The following is a 21,715-nucleotide window of genomic DNA, read 5'->3' as shown; positions in this document are numbered from 1 at the left end:
CCTTCTACGAGTACAATTTGATCTGGCATAATTTATTAATATGGAATATTAAGATTGGAAGATAGTGGAGTGTGCAACTCTTAAATGGATTGATAGAAAGCTTCTGTCCTTTTCCAAGCTTAACATTGGAAGATGGAAAGTTTCCGTGCAATTCTTAAATGCATTGATAAAATTATCCATGTTAACAAATCACATTTCTTTGTTATCTTCATCCAAGGAGGTCTGACCTATTCTGCACGCCCTCCAAGCTGTAGTGTCAATCTACTATCTGGAAGTGAAGTTCCTGATTGTTGGAGGCATCAGAGTCATGCGTAGGCGATTAGCTCGAATCTCACAAATGTTACGTAGTAGCACTGAAGGCAAAAGGCAAAATAGCCATCGACGTCGACTTGGAGCCACTATCAAAGAATATCGATGATAAAGCTCGCCCAATGGAAGACGCTGTCCTAGTGCCCATCTTAGAAGCCGAGCTAGAGAAGACAATGCAAATAAGAGCTCGCCTGACTGAACCTGTGTGCTCCAATTTGGTTAGTTTCTTACTTAATAATTTAGATGTTTTTGCATGGTCGGCCATAGAAATTCCCAACATAGACTCTAAGATAATAATTCATAAGTTAAATGTTGAACCCTTAGTTAGACCAATCTGGCAGAGGAAAATGAACCTCACCCTGGAAAGATGGAAAGACAGTAGACGAGGAGGTAGGTGAGCTACTTATAGAAAACTTCATTAGAGAGGTCCAATATCTGAACTAGATTGCAAACACAATACTCGTAAAGAAAGCCAATGGCAAGTGATGCGTGTGCGTCGACTGCTTGGTAGATGCGACCTCAGGGTTTGAGCTGTTGAGTTTCATGGATGCATACTCTGACTACAACCAGATTTCAATGGACCCGACTAATGAAGGAAAAACCTCTTGTAATTGAAATGGGCTTGTACTGCTATAAAGTCATTCCCTTTGGTCTGAAAAACGTTGGAACGACCTTCCAACGCTTTCTAAACAATGTTTTCTCAAATCTAATTGGCAATAATGTGGAATGTTATATGGACGACATGGTTGTAAAAATTAATTTTTCTAACTCTTTAATCGCCGACCTAGACTGTGTTTTCAACGTTTTAAGAAAGTATAACATAAAGCTCAACCCGAACAAGTGTGTCTTCAGTGTTACGTCAAGCAAGTTCCTCGAATCTATAGTTAGTCGACGTGGCATCGAATCCAACCTAGAAAAATTTAGGCAATTTTAGATATGTGACCTCCCAAGACAGTAAAATAAGTACAAAAATTAACTGGTCGAATAGTCGCCCTGAATCGATTCATGTCTAAGTCGACTGGGCGGTATCTACCATTTTTTAAAGCCATTAAAAAGAACCAAGACTTTGAATGGACTGAAGAGTGCCAACTCGCCTTTGACGAGCTAAAAAGGTATTTAAGTTCTCCACCTTTGTTGACCAAACACGAGTCCGGGGACAAGCTCAAGCTGTACTTCTCTACGAGTGACAAGGTGTCGACCAATGCGGCACTTGCCCTGGCCCAAGAAGCCCTAGCTTGGGATGATGAGCCATAAATCCCCCATGCTCTTCATACATTGTCCTTAGACTATCCATGATATCCTTAGACACTTTGATCTTATCGAATTGTCTCTTTATCGGATTGTCTAAAGAGGCTATGATATAACAACGGGCAAGGAAGTTCTTCTCCTCCCATTCTTGATATTCCCAATTATGGGCCTCATAAGTCATATCACTCGGACGTTCCGGAGTAGGGTTTTTAGCAACCTTGTCCAATTTTTTGGACATCAGAACCAGCATAAGGTTACAGAACCAGTCAGTATAATTTGAGCCCTTAAGATTATTATCATTCAACAGTTTGGCGAATTGTCTGTTTTCCATTTCTGATAAAAGGCAATGCAAATTATTAGTCCACGACCTAAGAATTAATTCATGTTAATTACATAGAAAAGGCTTTTAATCTATATTCCATTTCCATTTCTTCATCTTCGAGATTTCCCTTACATCTCAGTGACGGAGACGCGATTATGCCTCTGGAAATTTGAGAAATCATATAGGTGCATGGAGTCAACTATTTCAGCTGCAAAGCCCCACCAACTTCTGTGAAGGATCATATCCTCTCATCTTATGAGCTTTCCCTTTGGCCTCTGTCAGACAAGGTTCATTGCCATTTTAGGTTAAAACCCTTATATCCAGTAAGTGCTGACCCATCAAATTCGTAGGCCCCAAGGTACCGTAAGAGAGTCTTCCATTTTAGGATAGGCCTCTCCCACAGCAGTCTATGGCACCCCTATCATCTTATGAAGCAATCAAACAGACTGGATCAACAAATGGATAACCCAATTTTATGGTGCATCTCCTCATTATTAACACATCCCATCTTCATGCTAATGACGGAAGGCCTTTAGAGAATTCATCATATGAATTTCTTTATCACATACACTTATATATCTGGAGGGAACAAGTTGAAACGTCCCTAGATCTGATTTAGGTCAAACCAAAGTGGCTCTCACTGACTTTCTTAAAGTCAAATTTAGGGTTCCGTACGATTCCTCTTAGGGAGGAAGCTAGTCTGGGGCCCATTGGAAAGGGAGATCTTCCAATGATCTTAAGGGCACCATGACAATGATGTGCATTGAGCCATGGTGTTCATAGAGAGCCACTAACGAATAAACATGGGTCAAGTGCTAATGACCCTTGTACGTAGCACATTACACATCACATACATCCACATGCATGAAATTGATGCAATCAATTAAAAGAACTATAAAACCCTAATTAATTAAAGTTAACACATTATCCAATAATATTATCTAGGTACATGGGCTAAACTGTAAAAGGCAGTTCGGCCCATATAGTTGTTATGTTAAAAGTGGGTCAATTCTGGTTTAACTTATAAAAATTGGGTTTTATAGGTGTGGGCCGAATTGAATCATGTGACAGGCCATTAGACCCTTGGCCCATGGGGCTGAGAATAGACCCCATCGAACGATGAGTTCGGTCCAACCAATTTGAACCAAACTAAGTCAAATCGGCTTAGGGTTTGGTGTCCAAAACATGATCCAATTCACAGGAATATGATATGAAAAATAATTAAAGCCAAACAAGACAATTAAGATCAGAAAGAAACAAAATTAGAGGGCTGTAGTGTGATGATCTAGGACAATCTGCAAACCTGCAAGAAACAAATTAATTGCAGATAGCAGAATTGATTTCTGCAAATCGTAGATCATAGATCTTGAATTTGCGAAATTTCTTCTTCTCTTCCGCGCACTCCAGCAATTCTTCGGATGTAAAAAATAGAAAAACCCTAATTTTCTATTAATTACATCAGATTGAATCCTATAATATTTGTCTAAAAATAAAATAAAAATTTATTTACAGACCAAATCAAATAGAAAAAGAAAAACAAGGTGCGCTAATCTTGCCGCCAAAAAGATTTCGATATCCATCCCACCTATAGACCAAAATTCAAGAAACAACCATAGAACTATTCCATAGTTATAATAGAATTATAATGAAATATTTTTCAGATCATACGCCCAATTACTGAGAACCAATTTCTTAGAAAACGCCAATCTGCGCAAATCGGGCAAAACAATTTCTAGATTTGCGCAGGTTCAAATCTGGTTTGAATTTGGTCCAAGAATTGAACCTGGCTCTGATACCACTGAAGGGAGGGGAGATTCGTCATATGGATGGCCGAACCATGCACGGTGGCTGGGCAAAATTTTAAAAATTTTCTTTCTCCACTCCGGGAATTGTATTCCCTGATTTAGAAAAACTACATTTTTCAAGGTTTGTTCTTGAAACAAATCGGACCATCTCTGTAACCAAAAATAAGGGAGGGATGTACCTGATACGGAATCCTCAAACGTAGCTCCCAACATAGGTGTTCATGCCCAAAGAGGTCACCAAATCTTGCCTCCACTAAAGATGACACAGCTTAGGATGAAGTAGGATTAACAAAGCAGTTCTTCAACAAGAACTACAATCCTTCAGCAAGGATCAAACAGGGGATGTGAGCATAACTTTAGATCTGATTTTTCTAACAAAAATTAGAATCAAGAACAATTCTTGATCAGTCCAAGACTATGGAGATCAAACTGGGTAGGGCGGTAAGAATAGTGGAAAGAACTAGATGTAGTAAAAGTGTTTAATAGAAGGAATTCACCCTCTATTTATAACCTTTATGGATTAGTTTCCTAATCCTATCAGGAAAGGGTTCTTTGATCCAAATCTTTATTTGGATCGGAACTCATAAGTGGATAAAACTTATCTTATCCTCCTGTTGTTCTAGATCCAGATCTAATTGGGCTTTAGGCCCATTAAGTTATCAGGATCACTTCCCTTTTAATTTGCTAGAGAGATTGTCTCTCTTTGTATAGCGTGGGGCCCTAACATTGATCTCCACAAAAGCCATATAGGTTCAGCCTAGCATCTGTTACAAGGCCTGGCCGAATTCACTGCTGAACACGGTGAACCCCTGAGCCCATCAATATGGGCTCTTAGTAGGCCCAACATTTATACTAAATGGTCCTTGGGTCCAGCCACCTTATGAAGACCCCAGGACTATGGACTTAAGTGAGATTAGCCCATCAGGTAAAAACCCTAAATGGTTTTACAGTTAACCTCTCAGCCCATAATGATCAAACACTACCTAACAAGAGAGGACCTCTCCCTCGGCTGTTAGGTACAGTGTCACACTCTCTACTCAGGATGGATCCCGAGAATTAAAACCTTTGCAAATAATTTTCATAAAAACAATATATTATATATATATGTATATATATTGCAAAACAAATTTCAAACATGTTCAAAATCAACTGTCGGTAGTTTAGGTTTCCATCAGAGAGAGTGTTGTCCCCGATCATTCACTTTTTCCAACAAAGGGGCTGATTTTGTCACTATGATGACCCACCCACTCAAGTGAATTTTTAGACTGCCCCAACATACCCAGGTTTTGAGCCCCACTAAGGATCTCATTGATTGGCATATCAAAGACAGCCCAATCCTACACCTAGTGCAGTTCCATAATCGAGTCTAGGGGTTAGGTGTAACTTTCTAGTTTTGCCCATTTGTCTCCAAGGTATAGGGCATAAATGGAAAATGGTCTAGTTCAGAGTTTCAAACAAATCTACACTACATGTGCTCCGGGTCTCACCCCAAGAACTGAGACAAGCCACCCCAACCGACTTAGTAGCACATAAGTGTTAGCCTTGGCAGGATAAACCCCCCTAGATCTATCCAACGGTTGTAAAGATTCTAAACTAACACGAGTCTCGTAAGTGTATAGTTTAAGGGTATTACACAGAAACACACCAAATATAACATAAATCGATTATGTACTATTATTCATTTAGAATAAATGTCAAAAGTACATCAATCTGATTGGAAATAAGGGCATACACTATCTAATAGCTCCCATTTGCACTTAGGTCCAACCGGGTACAAGCTGAAGTCCCATACTTTCCATGTGTTTTTCAATCACTTTCTGTGTAAGTGGCTTAGTCAATGGGTTTGCCACATTCTCCACTGATGCTACCTTCTGAACTAGTCGTCCCCTCCATCAATAATCTCCTGTAGTACATGGTACTTCCTCTCGATGTTCATTGACTTCGAATTGGCTCGGGGCTCCTTAAGCTGAGCAATGGCTCTAGTGTTGTTACACAACAATGGAATGGATGATGTGTTGGACAGAACTACTCCTAATTCGTAAATGAACTTCTTCATCTAATCAGCTTCTTTGGAAGCTTTACTTGCGACAATGTACTCGGCCTCGGTCGTGGAATCTACTGTGGACCATTGTTTGCTGCTTTTCCAGCTAACTACATAGGACCCCATCATGAAGATGTAACCAGATGTAGACTTTATATCATCTGGGTCTGACTGAAAGTCGGCATCGGTATACCCTAGGATCTATAGTGAACTACCATCGAATATCAAACAAAACTCTTTTGTATCTTTTGACAATCTTATCAATGTAAGTAGACTGGGATAATGCTATTATCCTCTTTGATCTATCTCTATAGAGTCAAATTCCCAAAATATAGGAGGTTTCTCCAAGATCTTTCATGGAGAGTTGCTATGAAACCCACACCTTCACTGTAGTTAACATTCGTACATCATTCTCAATGAGTATAATGTCATCTATATACAGAACCAATAATGTAACCTTATCTCTCACTGTCTTCCTATAAACACAGGGCTCATTCGAATTTTGCTCAAAATCAAATTATTTGACTGTGGAATCAAACCGGATGTTCCAACTCGTAGAAGCTTTCCTAAGTCCATGTATGGATCGATTAAGTTTACACACCATCTGTTCCTGACCTGCAACAATGAACCCTTGTGGTTATTACATATATATATTTTCAATAAGATCTCCATTCAGGAATGTGGTTTTGACATCCATTTTCCAAATCTCGTAGTCATGGTGTGCTACTACAACTAACAGGATCCTTATGGATTTAAGCATGGCCACGGGTGAAAAGGTTTCCTCATAATCGATTCCCCTTTTTCTAAGTGTACCCCTTTACTACAATATGAGTTTTATAGGTCTCAATCTTCCCATCAGGGCCATTCTTCCTCTTGTAGATCATGCGCAACCAATTGCTTTTATCCTAGGGGTGGGTCTACAAGAGTCTAGACCTTGTTCATTTCCATCAAGTCCATTTCGGCTCTCATGGCATCTATGCAACTTAATTAATCTATGTCCAACATAGCTTTCATATAAGTCAGGGGATGTTCCTCACTGATCGTGGCTTCCATCAAGTAACTTTCTTGAGCATAGCCGTAACGAACTGAAGGCTTAGAAACCCGGGTAGATCTTTTAGGTTAAGTATTATCTGGAGACTATGGGACATCTCTCACTACCCCTGTGCTCTCCTCATCAAGAACAACTTCCTGATGATAATTGTCTAGGATGTAATCTTCCGCTAGGAAGTAGGCATTTTGACTGCAAAACACCTTTTGTTCTTTTTGATAATTGAATAGGTAACCTATAGAGCTTTTGGGGTCACCTACAAATAGGCAATAGTTGATCTTGGATTCCAATTTGTTAAAACTTATTCTTTTAACATGTGTCGGACAACCCCAAATCTTCAACTGTCTTACACTTGGATAATAGAATAGGTAACCCGGGTAGATCTTTTAGGTTAGGTATTATCTGGAGACTATGGAACATCTCTCACTACCCTTGGGCTCTCCTCATCAAGAACAACTTCCTGATGATGATTGTCCAGGAAGTAATCTTCCTCTAGGAAGTAGGCATTTTGACTGCAAAACACCTTGTGCTCTTTTGGATAATAGAATAGGTAACCTACAGAGCTTTTGGGGTAACCTACAAATAGGCAATGGTTGATCTTGGATTCCAATTTGTCAACACTTGTTCTTTTAACATGTGCCGAACAACCCCAAATCTTCAAGTGTCTTATACTTGGTTTCCAATTTGTCAACACTTGATCTTGGATTCCATTTTCAAAACAATGAAAATGGAAAAAAGACCATTTTCCTCTAACTCACCATTCAAGGGTAATTTGGTCATGAAAATTGTTATTTATGCTGACATGGACACCTCTGTTAAGAAGCGTTAATGGTGCACTAATGGAGGATGAGTTTTGGAAATTAAAAACTTACTGACATGGTGAGTTTGAGACATTTTGAAAAGTTGTGGTGAGTTTAAGAGAAATGTTGAAAAACTCATGGTGAGTTTTAGACAATTTCCCTTAATTTAAAAATCCACTAAACCTCCACTTAAAACTAATAAACATTTACAAGATTTAATAAAAATTAAAAACACAAATAAAAATAAAACTTAATAATATGAAACTTAAATAAAATTCCAATAATAAAATTAAAAACATTTCAATTCCACTTAAAAATCAAACTTAATAAACAATAATATTAATTGATAGTTTTAATAATATTTTGTATATTATGATTTAAATATGGGTTTGATATATTGCAAATAGAACTTGTATTCCACTATTGTATTTTGTTTGTTTATTCTTTTTTATTTTATTAGATAACTTTATATTAATATGTTTTTAATTAATTAATAATTTTTATGAGTTGAGACTTTTATTGTGCATAGTGCCCATACTATACAAGAAATTTTTATAAAATAGAAGACCCATTAAAAATGATATAAAAAATTAATGAAAATTTGAAATGTAGAACCCTTTTTATCACTTATACAAAGGAGACAACCTAAATGGGTTTGTTTCAAAACCCATACTGCTCCTTGCTGCTCTCTCCTTAATTCTCTCTCTCTCTGGCCCCCTTCCCACTCCCAAATTACCACGTCATCAATCTTTAAAATTTTCTTACTAAAAACATTACTAAAATCTCTCTTCATCTCCTTTGTCCTAAAATCACTCCACACTCCTATTTTATGATCCTTAAAACCATGGTTTTCAAAACTGGACCAGACCGGACGGTCGGATCAGAAGAACCAGGAATTGGTCAGGTGACCAGCCTGACCAGTTCCGATTTTCCCCAAAATCAGATTTTTGCCAAAAAAACATTGATTTGGTCAACAAACCGCTGACCCAAACAGTTGAACCATTTGAACCGTTCGACGGTTTTGACTATTTTTTATTTTTTTATTTCTTTGTCAGAACGGACCATCTATTCGGTTCGAACAGTCAGACTGTTTGACCCAAGAATCGGACCCCTAACCGGTTCATTATCCGGGTCGGTTTTAAAAACCTTGCTTAAAACTCTCATTTCCCCACTCTTATTCTCTCTTCCTTTCTAATCCAACTTTCTAATAATTTAACAAATATCATCTAAAACCTCTTCATTATTTAAATACTGCTTATAACTAACTTTTATTATACTCCTAATTAATACCTGATGCAGCACGATCCGGACACTCCTATCTAGCGGGCACCTGGCTCCTAGCTGGCGACGGACGGTACCTGAGAAGAGGAAGATGAAGGATTCCCGGGGAGCTCGCCCGGTGGGAATACTTCGATGCTTAAGTTAGAACACTTGAGAGAGCTGTAAAGGATGTAAAGAAAGCTAAGAGTGTAGATAGCGCTAGATCAGTTCAAGTTCAAGATACCTTCGCCCCTTCAACCCTGGGGCCTTTAAATGTAGATGTTCTTGTCAAATCGGGCGTAATCGCCACCAGCCCTCTGTTGCAGCCATTATTTGCCAGGGCTGTGCAAGTAACTATTGCAGAGTACTGCCCAATCGGATGAGAGACACGACCCGGAAAGGACAGACACGCCACCACTTGTCGAGAGACGTGGGTGCAGTCTGCTGGGCTGGCAGGGACTGCGCCGTCAATCAGGAGGCGTGATGTATCCCGAGGTGATTTCGCCTGAGGTTGCCTTTGGGGCAGTCTTCTTGCCTAAGTATTGGAGCAAGCTGATTCTCTCAGCTCGCGAGCTGAGATAGACTTGGCTTGGAGTATTCCCTTTCCACATACCAAGGTCCTTGAGCTCACGCTGTGGCGAGCTCATTCCGTGGGGAGCTGTAATGTAGCGAGCTGTCCTGCGAGGACTTTAACGAGCTCGTTACCCAGTTGTAGCCAGGCTGTCATGCTGAATTGTTGCTTACGTTGAGTCACATCCACGTGTCGCCTTCTTATGAGGTCGGGTTAAATCACCCTCCATCAATTGCCCCCCACTCCTTGGGCTAAGGGTTCTACCCTAGCGCGAGGAGTTCATGGAGTGTGACGGGTGGATTTGACCCGAAATTCAAACTTGATTGACTGATCGCATTAAATACACACGTGGATGTCAAGCAATTTCTGGACTTTTCGAATGCCAAAAAGTGCGTCAAAATGACTCTCATTTCCGAAAGTCGTGTAGCCGACATTACCTTAATCATGGAAGACGTGCAGCCAGTCACATTTCGGTTTCAGAAGACGTGCGGTCAGCTTGACTGTGAACTGTCAGATTCGCCTTAATCTGAGCCGTCGATTTGTGGGCACAGTGGCTATAAATAGGAGGGCCCCAGGCCTCATTCCCTTTACGCCAACTTGCTTTGCTTTCGGATTCTGAGGTCGCACCTTCACCTAGCTGCTCGAGCTCTTCTCCTGTTCACATCGTCTTTTCGGTTCGGCTTTTTCCTGGTGAGTCTTATCGCTTTGTCAGCAATGTCTGGGTACCCATACAATGTCTTTCCCCAGGGCGATAACCAAGATGACGTCCCTTCGAGCTCAGGGGGAGCTTGGGGGCAGGCTCTAGAGGCTTGGGAGGCCTCCGACGAAATGGCTTCCACCTCCCGGAGTAGGGAGCCAGACAGCTTTGGTCCTTCCAGCATGTCGATGGAGAGACTCAGGACCTTGGTCCTCCAATTCAACCTTCCCAGAAACCTCATCTACAATCTCCCATCCGGTGACTATCTTTGGGAACATAGTCACGATGAGATCGTGATCTTCCAGGAACAGCTCATCGCTGGCCTTCGTCTTCCTCTGCATCCTTTGATAGTGGAGGTTTTAAACCATTTTAACGTTACCATAGACCAGCTTCACCCTAACTCAATCCGAAATGTAGTTGGGACAATTTCTCTGTTTTATGAATACTGTCTTTCTCTTGACCTCGACATCTTCTCCACCATCCTTTCTATCAAGAATGCTTCCCTCGGAGTGCCTCCAGAAAGGCGTTCCTATTACTTCCCTCCTTGTCCCACTTTCAAGCTCCTACACGAGCTGCCGAACAGGATCCCGGCCTGGAAGCGGGATTATTTTGTAGTTCGCAGCCCCGAAGGGTGGCCCTTCCCAACCCACTAGAGGGCCGCCATCCAGGATTCGGGTGTTGACTTGGATCCAAAAGTTCCGGGAATGCTGCAATCCTGGGCAGCGGTTGGCTTCCATTGGTCGGACTACTTGACCGAGGACAAGCTCGCGCAGGCCGGCCTGAGCCCCGGTAGGTTGCCTTTTAGGTCACGCAATGCCTTGTGATTTTTTATTTTCTTTTGCTAGACTAGTGCCTTATGATTTTTGGCAGCCAACATGTCTGGTGTAGATGTGTGCCGCCTTCTGTCAAGCAACCAAAAGTGTAGGGCGAAGAGGTCACGCCCTGACCGAGCTTCCACTTCCGGGAGTGCTGAGTTCGAGGCTACTGATCTAGCTTTCGTTTCACCACCGCCTGAGGTCCCACCAGTCCCGTTCGAGGGAGTATCCACGGAGGGTGGCGCAAAAGAACGCGAGGTCCTGGCGCAAGGGTAGTACCCTCCGTCTGAGTAGTCCCACCCTTTCGCCTTCTCGTAGTTCCCTACCGAAGAGTGGGAAATTGTCACCGACTTCACCGTGGCTTCGCGAAGGAGTTGGAAGGCGGTCACCCACGAGGAGGTCGCCAGTTGGGGAGGGATGGACCCTAAGCAGCTCGCTAGGCTAGCCTTAGCTCACTGCATGGTGGTAAGTGGCTGTTTTTTTCTTCTTTTCCCTTCTTCTCCTTCTTTTTTCTTTTTTGACCTCGGCCTTTTGTCGGCAGGTGAACTCTGCCATTCATGCCATGGCCCTCCAGACCAACATTCACTCCAACGACGCTCTCGCTCAGAGGTCAAGCGTGCAGAAGCTCCAGGGCGAGCTCGACCAGGCCCGAGGTGAAGTCCTTCAAGCTCGAAAGGGGAGCGAGGCCCAGGAGTTGCTCGTCCGGGACCAGGAAGCACAGATCACCCGGCTGTCTGAGGAGAGTGCTCGCAACCAAGAGGAATCATCGAGGGTGATAGCGGAGAGGGAGCTTCTTGACCAGCAGGTCCAGGACCTGGAGTCCATGCTTCAAGACCGGACTCGGAACTTCGACGCCATGGTGGAGGCTGAGCGAGCTAAGGCGGTGTGGGACTTCAAGGACTCCCAGGAGTACCACGACCTCTAGGTGGAGTACGGCTCGAGCTCCTACCATTATGGATTCAAACTCTGCCGCTGGCTGGTCCGGAAGAAGTTCTCCGGGCTCAACCTTGAGGGCATAACGATGAAGGGCCTGGATCTAGAGACGACGGACATGGCAGAGGAGGAGGAGCCTGACTCTCCGGAGGATGACGAGGACGTGGAGGCGGCGGATCCTTGAGGTTGGTTGCTCTTGTTTTTCTTTCTTCTGAATGAATTCTGAAGTGGTTGTTCCCGGGTGTCTGAACCCGGTTTTAAATATTTTTTCTTTTGATGAACTCTCCTAGGAGGTTGGGCACAATTTTTTCTCACTTTGATGAACTTCTCTCGGGCTGTTAAGCCCTGTTTTTTCTTTGTTTTTGATGAACTTCTCTCGGGCTGTTAAGCTTGGTTTTTTGTTTTTAAGAACTGGTAATGAGATGCTTTTCCTTTCTGCTAAGTGTTGTATGCTCTTTACTTTCTGCCGAAGCGACTTTATCACTCGAGTTGTTAGAGCTACATACCCGAAGTAAGGCCTTTCGGTAATTGTTACCCCGAATTGTTCCCTGGTACTTGGGGTAGTCTTATGGTATACCCGAGGTGGTTATCATAGTAAGCCCGAGCTGTATGCACCTGGGTTAAGTTGACATAGGTTGTCCCTTATCGGGTTCAACTAGTATACCGAGGCGAGCTACGCTTCATAGGGTTCCCGCCCGAGCTGCCTATGCCATCGGTATTAATACTTAGCCTTTGTTGATGAAACGGTTAGGTCTTACACAGTGTCGAGGTCTTAGTTAGCTCGGCGTTTTAGCCCTTAGGCTGAGGGAGTGACTTATAGTCTACTCTTAGAGTTCGCCCATGCCATGGAGGCGACTGGGTCTTATTGCACCGAGGTCTTCGTTAGCTCGGCATTTTGGCCCTTAGGCTCTAGGAGTGACTCGTGGTCTACTTAGTAATTTATAGCTAATATTGCCTTAAGTTGACAATATTTCATGCCCGAGGTACTAGTTTCCCCTCTAGGGTTTCGAGCTCGTATGTTTCTTCCCCGAGCTTACCAACACCGGGCTCAGGCACCATAAATTTACGGAGGACCAGGTCGCCGACGCAGAGGCTCCGCTTCTTGACCCTGGCGTTATAGTACCGAGTTACTCTCTGCTGGTAGGCCGCAGTCCTCATATATGCGAGGTCCCGTACTTCGTCAAGTAGGTCGAGGTTGGTGCGTAGCTTGTCTTCATTTGCCTTGTCATCATACGCTTCTAGTCGTAGCGAGGGAACCTCGACCTCGGTTGGGATGACTGCTTCAATGCCATAGGTGAGGTTGAAGGGGATCTCACCTGTAGCGGTCTTCACTGTGGTCCGATAAGCCCATAGAACATTAGCTCGTCTGCCCATAGTTCTTTAGCTCTGTCTAGGCGTGCCTTTAGTCCGCGGAGGATAGCTCTGTTCGTGACTTCCGCTTGGCCGTTTGCTTGAGGGTGTGCGACTGAGGTAAAGCTCTATTGAATTCTCATGTCCTGGCACCAGTTCTGGAATTTAATGTACTCGAACTGCTTACCATTATCAGAGATCAGTACCCGAGGTAACCCGAAGCGACACACTATATTTTTCCAGAAGAAATTCTGCATGTTCCGAGCTGTGATTGTTACGAGAGGTTCAACTTCTACCCACTTAGTGAAATAATCAACTACTACCACTAAGAACCTCCTCTGGCCTGTTGCTGGTGGAAACGGTCCGAGTATATCGATCCCCCACTGTGCGAAAGGCCACGGGCTGGTGAGATATTTCAGGTCGGCAGCAGGTTGATGGTGGATATTGGCATGCTTCTGACACTTGTCACACTTTCTAACGAGCTCGATCGCATCTGCATTCATTGTTTGTCAATAGTACCCCTGTCGTAGCGCTTTTTGGGCGAGGGCCCTACCCCCCAAGTGTCCACCGCACAGGCCCTCATGAGTGTCGCAGAGCACGAGCACAGCTTCGGAAGGTCGCAAGCAGCGCAGGTAGGGGAGCGTGTAAGATCTTCGGTACAGCATTCGTCTATTATGACGTATTTGGCCGCCTGACGCTCTACCCTTCTGGTGGCATTGCTGTCTGCAGGGAGGATCCCGTGTAGTAGGAAGCTCACGAGTGGATCAATCCAGCTTGGCTCTGCTTAAACGACAGGAGCGACCTCCTCTGTCCCCCCACCCCCCCTCCGAGAATGCTAGGCCGAGGCAGGTTCTCTATGTACATGGTTCTCATGGTATTATCACTGGTGCTGGCTAACCGGGATAGGGCATCGGCCTCAGCGTTCTCCGATCTCGGGATTTGCTTGATGAAGTGTGGCTGGAAGTTGAGTAGGGCCTCTCTTACTTTGGCTAAGTAGGCGATCATGGTTGGTTTGCGAGCTTTGTATTCGCCTGTGACTTGATTGACCACGAGCTGGGAATCACTGCAGATGACAATATGCTTGGCTTTCACTTCCTTGGCTAGAGCCAGCCCGGCTATTAATGCCTCGTACTCTGCTTCATTGTTGGATGCCGCGAACTCGAAGCGTAGTGCATACTCCAGTTTTGTGTCGCTTGGGCCGTATAGAACGATTCTGGCTCTGCTGCCCTACTGGTTTGATGAGCCATCTATGTGAAGGATCCAAGGCTCCTCATCCCAGTTCGCGCTTGGCCTAACTAGGAGAGATGCCGCACTGTTTGCTACCTCACGGTGCTCGAGCTCAACCAGCTTGGGAACTTCGAGCTTGCTCGAGCTGGGGGCCTCGTGCTCGACCGGCCTGGGGACTTCGGAGCTGAAAGTGCATTCTGCGATGAAGTCTGCCAAGGCTTGGGCCTTGATAGCAGTTCGCGGCTTGTATTGGAAGTCGTACTCGCTGAGCTCAACGACCCACTTCATCAGTCTACCGAAGACCTCGGGCTTGAGCAGAACTTGCCTCAGAGGTTTGTTGGTGAGGATGATGATAGTGTGAGCTTGGAAGTACGGACGAAGCTTCCGGGCTGCAATAACTAGTGCATAGGCCAACTTTTCTATCTCTGGATATCTCGTCTCTGCTCCCTGCAACACTTTGCTAACATAGTAGACAGGTCGTTGGTCCCGATCTACCTCTTTTATCAGTACTAAGCTGACCACCTCGTCACTTGCCGAGAGGTACAGCTCTAAAACATCGCCCTCCTCGGGTCTGCTTTATGAAGGCAGTCTTTTCTACATCAACTGGATCCATCCTGATCTGGTTGTAGCCCGAATAGGCATCTTGGAAACTCAGCAACTCATGCCCTGAGGTCGCGTCCACTAGATGGTCGATCCTGGGGAGTGGGAAGCAATCCTTTGGGCAAGCTCGGTTCAGGTCGGTGTTATCGACGCACATGCGCCATTTACCGTTAGCCTTTTTTACCAGAACGGGGTTGGCCACCCAGCTCGGGTAATGGACTTCCCTGATAAAGTTGGCTACGAGGAGCTTCCCGACCTCCTCGTCGACTGCCCTCCATCGCTCCGGGGCTAAGTTGCGTTTCTTTTGTCTAACGGGCCTAACTATAGTATCAGTGTTAAGCTTGTGAGTTATGATGCTAGGGTCTATGCCAGGCATCTCCGCCGCGGACCATGCAAAAACATCTAAATTTTCAAGTAAGAAGCATACCAGTTGAGATCGCAGGGGCTCCTCAATGGAAGCGCCGATTTGAAGTGTCCGAGCTGGGTCCTCTGTTGATGCCGGGATGGAGACAATCTCTTTTGTGGGTGCAGCTCGCTCCTCGCACTGCTCCGTAGGTCGCTCCAGCTCGAGGTCATCGGTCACCTTGGCTTTCCCTTTGAGTGCGGCGACGTAGCACTTGCGAGACTCAAGCTGGTCACCTCGCGTTATCCCGATTCCGAAGTCCACGGGAAACTTCATTGCCAAATAGTAAGTGGAGACCACAGCACGTAGGGCATGGATGATCAGCCGACCTACTATGGCATTGTATGGGGAGGGGGTTGCGACCACTAAGAAGTCGTGGTTGAGCCTCACAATGCTAGGCCAAGTGCCGACTTCCACAAGTACTATAATCCTTCCCAGGGGCCTGACTTCCTCTCCGCTGAAGCCTACCAGGGGAGTATTTGCGGGCTTCAGGTCGCTTTCTTGGAGCTGGAGCTGGTCGAATGCTGCTTTGAAAAGGATATTTGCTGAGCTGCCCGAGTCGATGAGGACACGCCTGACTTCAAAGTCATTAATCTTTATCTTTATGACGAGCATGCCATCATGGGGGTAGTGGACCCCGCGTGCATCATCTTCTGTGAAGAAGATCAGATCTTCCATCCTTGGCCACTTCGGGGGATTCTGTTCTTCCCTTGCGGCCTCGTAAGCTGATGTCCGAGCTGCAGCTGAGGTACAGCTCGTGACAATCGAACCTCCGACGATCACGTGGATAGTCCCCCAAACTGGTCTCTCTTCCAGGGGTTGCCTCTGCGGTTGCTCTGCCTGCCTGTTGGATTCGGGAGCATCTCTACTTTGCTCCCCCTGCCGACCTGCTTTATTATTATTATTATTTTGTACAAAATTTCTTAAGTATCCGTGACAGGTGAGCCGAACTTCGGGGTCCAAGTCGGGTATTTGTAAACAAGCGTCATTGAACCGCTTGATATAACTCCGAATGGACTCCCCTTCCTTCTGGACTATGCCAAGGAGGCTCTCTTGAGTTCTTGGGCACCTCTTGCTGGTGACAAAATGGGAGACAAAGACTTGCACGAACTGCGCCCAGCTTCTTACCGATCCGGGCGCAAGGTTTCGGTACCATGTGCGGGCTACCCCTTTGAAGGTGGTGGAGAAAGCCATTCACATACAGGATTCACTGGCCCTTGCCAGGTGCATCTGGGACTGGAAGGCATCAACATGGTCATTCGGATCGAAGGATCTGTCATACTTATCCAGGGGAGGAAGATTGAAGTCCTTTGGCATAGGAGCAACAAGAAGTTCTGGCGACAGAGGGGAAGGAACTAAAAGGAGAGGAGTAGCTTTTACTTCATCTGAGCTTACCTCCTCCTTACCCTTGAGCTCGGGCAGGACACGATTGGCAGTTCGGCGAGCTCATCGGCGCCTCTGCTGCTACTTTGCCGGCTCGGCGTTGGTGCTACTTGCTTTAGTATTACCGAGCTCATTGGGCTCAGACTGTTGATGATAGTTGTGAACCGAAGGGCCCTGCCTGTAATCTGCAGCTAGGACCTCAAACTGGTTTTCAGCGAGCGGGAGCTCAAACTAAGAGTGTTGAGGCGATGCGGGCTTGACCGGCTGGGAGGCCCCCCGACTTGCCTACAGACTGTGAGGTAGGGGTGACTGGTCTCTCCTTCCTGCCGTGGGACGAGGCTTGGCTCTTGGAAGGATTCTGGGTTTGAGAGGCCTCTCCCCGGCGAGGACGTTCACCCCCGGCGAGGACGTTCACCCCCGGCGAGGACGTTCACTCCGACGGGAGGGCTTGGCTTGCTTTGTGGTCGGATGCCGAGGAAGAAGCAGCTGCCGGGCCTGAGGCAATGAAGGGAACTGCTGTTGGTACTGGTACTGAGAAACTTGATGCAGCACTTGCTGTTGGTAGAGTTGAAACTGCTGGAACTATTGCATTTGAGCTTGCATGACTCGCATGCACTACATCAGGTCTTCGAGCTGGTTTTGGTTGATCACTGGGGGAACAACGGAAGGTTCAGCGAAGGTAAGAGTTGACATATCTGGTAAAACTTAAAAGATAACAAAAGGTAAGAGTTGGCATATCTCAAATGTTCTATCATTTTGGGGATTGCCGTTTCTAACAAAAGGTAAGAGTTATATTACATCCAAAAAGCAAAAAAAAATATACAAAATATGGAAAAGCAGTTTCTCCTAACGAACGATGCATGGGAATGGAGATATTGCTCCATAAAAACAAAACAAAAAAAACTACTGATTTCTGAAGTAGGGAGACCATCTGCTATGGCATTCAGACTAGTAGAGGCAGAGCACTATGCAAAAATGGATCTTCATGCTCATGGTGCGGTCAAGTTAAATTTTGATAGTTGATCCATCAGCAAGCCTGTCGAGAATGAAGACAATGTTTGTTGATAGTAGCAATACGTTTTAGGTGCTACCTTCTTCTTACCTGGTTCATATATAGCAGAAATTACCATCTCAAGTCTGAACTGGAGCAATTAATTTCCAACTGCTAAGAGTAGTCTCAAAGTTGAGGTCATTTCATGGTTTCAGGAAATTATTGAAATGATTCCATTTCACATCAATTAAACATGCCATAAGGCTCAGTTTGGGAAGAGTGTACAATTGCAACATGTACAGTGCGAAAATAAGGCTTATAAATAACATTTATTGCACATGCAGTTCACTAAACATATTTGTATCAGCGTTCTTTTCAAATGGAGCCTAAGGAACCAAAATCTTTCACTATTAGTAAGGATTCATTTTGGTTGGCAGTCGGAAATCGGAATTATTAAAATAATTAGTATTTAATAATTCATAGATGTGTCCATGAATCTTTGGTTTTTCATCTTGCCAAGTCAGATTCCTGAACATGTGTTGGATTCTGATTCTTGTGACTATGTCCATGCAACATTGTTTGTAGTTTTTGGGAAGGCTTGCTGCTTGTATCTCTTTCTTTCAGCTAAAGAAGTTTCCATTATCAATCAAAAGTTAAACTGGGGGCCATCCCGTATCAGATTCATGTTGAAGTTGATTAGTTTCATTTCCATTTATATAGTTAGAACATGCATGGGATTCAAAATATGCTTTCAATGCAAACTTTTTTTTGCAATTCCACTCTAGGGCCTTATCCTCTTAATTAATGGATTGTAAGTCCCCAGTTCAGTTTCTGCTACTACAATCACTCTCCTTGTTGGCCTTCCTCTATCTCTTTTAAATTCATTCACTTGAATTGTGATATGTTTATCTTCTTTGAATTGGTTCCTTTTCTATATTTCTAGCCTTTCAAATAAAAAAGATACACTTACAATTGAGTGTATCCTTAGGAACCCTGTATGTAACAACCTCAATAAAATTTAACAGTGTTCAATATAAAAATATAGCATTCTCTTTCTTTTATTATGTACTTAAATTCATTCATGCCCCAAGGTATCATTCTCTGTGATGCTCCTCCCTGGCACAAAATCACCATTCTCCCTTGAAATAACTCTGTTATATACATAAGCAAAACACAATATATATATATATATATATATATATATATCCAACATTCTGAAGAAATTTGTAGTTTTGTACATGCATTTATAGAGACTAACAGGTCTAACTTCCCCCAAAAAGTTTCTAGCTTATTATCATCTTCTTCAGGAATGGCCATAATTATCATCAGCACCTCATGGTGCTATACCAAACAACTTAACAAGCAATTCATGGGCTTTCAAGAGAAATGAATGTAGTAGCAGCTCGCACGAGATTCCTCATGATTTAGGCATTAGACAATTCTCACAGTCTGTTGACGGCTAGTTCTCCCGTGAGCTTGAATTTTCTCAGCAAGGAAGCAGGCAATACATGGAACTTGGGAGCTCAAGGGCGTATGATTCTTCTAATAATCAGATGCACTAGTCTCTTTAAATGGACTCACTTAGAGCTTAATAGGTTTATGCTATGCACTTACCTTTTCTCCCCAGTTTTGCTTGGACCTCTGTTTTGAGTTTCAATTCCTGGCTTTTGACCTTGAAAATAAGTTCTGGTTTTGCTCAGTTTTAAGTTGCATTTCTACTCCTTTAGTAGCTTATTGGGTATGCTGGTATTAATTAGGAAGAGCAAGAGCTCTTTTAATTAGTTTGTTTTAAATTTGAATTCCAGATATTTAACTTGGCCTTGGAATATCAATGGAGCATCCACTTTTCAGGTAATGCAAGCAGCTAGCAAACTTGGTATCTCAATTACTGTCAATAAAGTAGGAAGTGATTCCCCAAACACTGGACCTCCTACTACTATCTCTCCAATTGATGGGTCTAAAGAATGGCAACCAACATTTACTTTGGACGAAGATGGGCTCCTTCATTAGTTACGTGCTGCTCTTGTGCAGTCTCTTGATACTGCTGCATGGCACTTGCTCATACACTGTTATTATCCTCTTTTGTTTTTCTATTACTAGTTATTGTTTGTCATGCCTATATTTAGATGTTTTCATGTGGATTTTCTGTTTGCAGCAAAGTTGCCTTTACCCAATCTGCAACAACAGCCTCATCAACATTCATTTGTCCCTGCCATACAGGAGTGCATTGATGCTATAACTGAACACCAAAGGCTTCATGCTCTAATGAAAGGAGAATGGTTTAAAGGTTTGTTACCACAGAGCAGTGTCCGAGCTGATTACACAGTGCAAAGGATCAGGGGTAAGTTTTCTTATATTTTACTCTTGCTTATAGGCCTAGGTTGAACCTTTTATTACAGTTGCTTCCATTTGGATGGGATAACTCATATAGCAGTCACTATAATCATGGCCTCATGGGTAATGCATTTGTGGAATCTCACAGAGCTTGCTGAAGGAATCTGCTTGAAGAATTACGAATATCTGGGGAGTGGGGAGGTTTATGACAAAGTGAACAAGAAATGGACTCTTGAGCTTCCAACAGATTCTCACTTGCTAGTATATCTTTTTTTATTTTGGTAGGATGAGGTGGGGGATCTCTGTTAATAACACTTCACTTCTTTCATTACAGGAAGTAGCAGAGAAACTTATGTTGCAAGTGCTTCGGGTCCTCACATTATTCTTTTCTTCATTTGTTGTATATGCCCATTTGTGAATTTCATAATTGTGATTTTGAAGGTCAAAGGATTGACATGATCTTATAAGCATTGACATTTTAAACTCTCCTCTGCTATTTGTTATTTGTGAAAATTCAATGGTTCATTAAATAACTAGAACTAGTTTGATTTTCATATAGAAAACCAGAAATTATGACAAGAGTCTTAAATGCCCAAAATTTGAGCCCAAAATAATGGCAGATGGTGTTTTCTTCTATCGTTCTAGAGGAAAAACTTGAATTAGGGTCAAATTGGGATTATAAAGAAGAGGCAGCATGGTTTATTTCCAAAAATTTTAGGGGCATTTAAGACTTTGTGACATGGTTTTCAAATCCATGTCCAAAGGGTAAAATTGGAAAGAGATGAAAAAAATAACAATTTACCCAAGAAAATGGTGTTGCAGAAAACATGGGAAAAATAAGAAACTTCATCTACCTGGGTAAATCAAACAAAAAAAGAACGTGGGTAAATGTGTTTCCGAAAAAAGAACATGGCCTTATTAGTAGATAGCTTTCGCCGGTGGAAACAATGGCACATAACCAACTTTTTATACCATATAGAATTTGGTTGTCTCAAAAATGGACCACATGACATGATTTGTTGTCCACGTGGAAAGTACTTTGGTTTGAAAAACTATCCATTAATAAATATATATATATATATATATATATATATATATATATATATATTAATAGGAAATGGGTTCTCTCGTGCGATTAGATCCCACGTGCGAGCACCCATTTTTTATAGATAATAATAATAATAATAATAATAATAATAATTATAATTACAATTATTGTAGTAATATAATTACTATAATAATAATTACTGATTATTATAGTAATTTAATAAATATATAATTAGTGACTATAATTAATAATTACTATTATATACTGTTAATAACTAGATATTTACTTTAATTTTACTTTAAATTGAAATTATAAATATTGTTATTAAAAATTATTGTTAATAAATTTAATAACCCGATTTTAATAATTACTGTTATTATAAATATTGTTAATAAAAAGATATTTACTTTAATTTTACTTTAAATTAAAATTATAAATATTGTTATTAATAAATTTAGTAATTATTGTTATATTAAAAATAATTAAAAATGTTATTAAAGATATTGTTATTGATTATTTAATAAATTATT

The 21,715-nt window shown here is 42.8% G+C and overlaps 1 protein-coding gene across 3 annotated transcripts; it reads left to right on the top strand.

The window, feature by feature from the left end:
* Positions 1-233: 233 nt before the first annotated feature.
* On the top strand, positions 234-20,647 carry LOC148804176 (uncharacterized). Of its 3 annotated transcripts, none has more exons than XM_088902902.1 (4): positions 234-527; positions 19,609-19,654; positions 19,959-20,144; positions 20,472-20,647. In XM_088902902.1, the coding sequence occupies exons 1-4, from the start codon at positions 432-434 to the stop codon at positions 20,594-20,596; spliced, it is 453 nt and encodes a 150-aa protein (XP_088759028.1). In that variant the 5' UTR covers positions 234-431; the 3' UTR covers positions 20,597-20,647. The 3 variants fall into 3 exon arrangements, 2 of the variants coding, with proteins under 2 accessions (XP_088759028.1, XP_088759026.1); XM_088902900.1 differs by having other exon boundaries at positions 20,286-20,647; XR_016085391.1 differs by lacking the exons at positions 234-527; positions 19,609-19,654 and adding an exon at positions 19,672-19,812 and having other exon boundaries at positions 20,286-20,647.
* Positions 20,648-21,715: the final 1,068 nt, after the last annotated feature.

This window comes from Nelumbo nucifera, chromosome 1, assembly GCF_055504915.1.
Source record: "Nelumbo nucifera cultivar China Antique chromosome 1, China Antique-T2T, whole genome shotgun sequence".
Lineage (NCBI taxonomy): Eukaryota > Viridiplantae > Streptophyta > Magnoliopsida > Proteales > Nelumbonaceae > Nelumbo > Nelumbo nucifera.
This window is presented reverse-complemented; position numbering and strand designations above follow the sequence as displayed.

What these genes read in the sequence shown, in the direction of transcription:
- LOC148804176 (XM_088902900.1), top strand. Translation starts at nt 432, where the DNA reads ATGGAAGACGCTGTCCTAGTGCCCATCTTAGAAGCCGAGCTAGAGAAG. An exon ending in ATGGAGCATCCACTTTTCAG is followed by an intron (nt 19,655 to 19,958) that starts GTAATGCAAGCA and finishes TTCTGTTTGCAG; the next exon opens with CAAAGTTGCCTTTACCCAAT. An exon ending in CACAGTGCAAAGGATCAGGG is followed by an intron (nt 20,145 to 20,285) that starts GTAAGTTTTCTT and finishes GGAATCTCACAG; the next exon opens with AGCTTGCTGAAGGAATCTGC.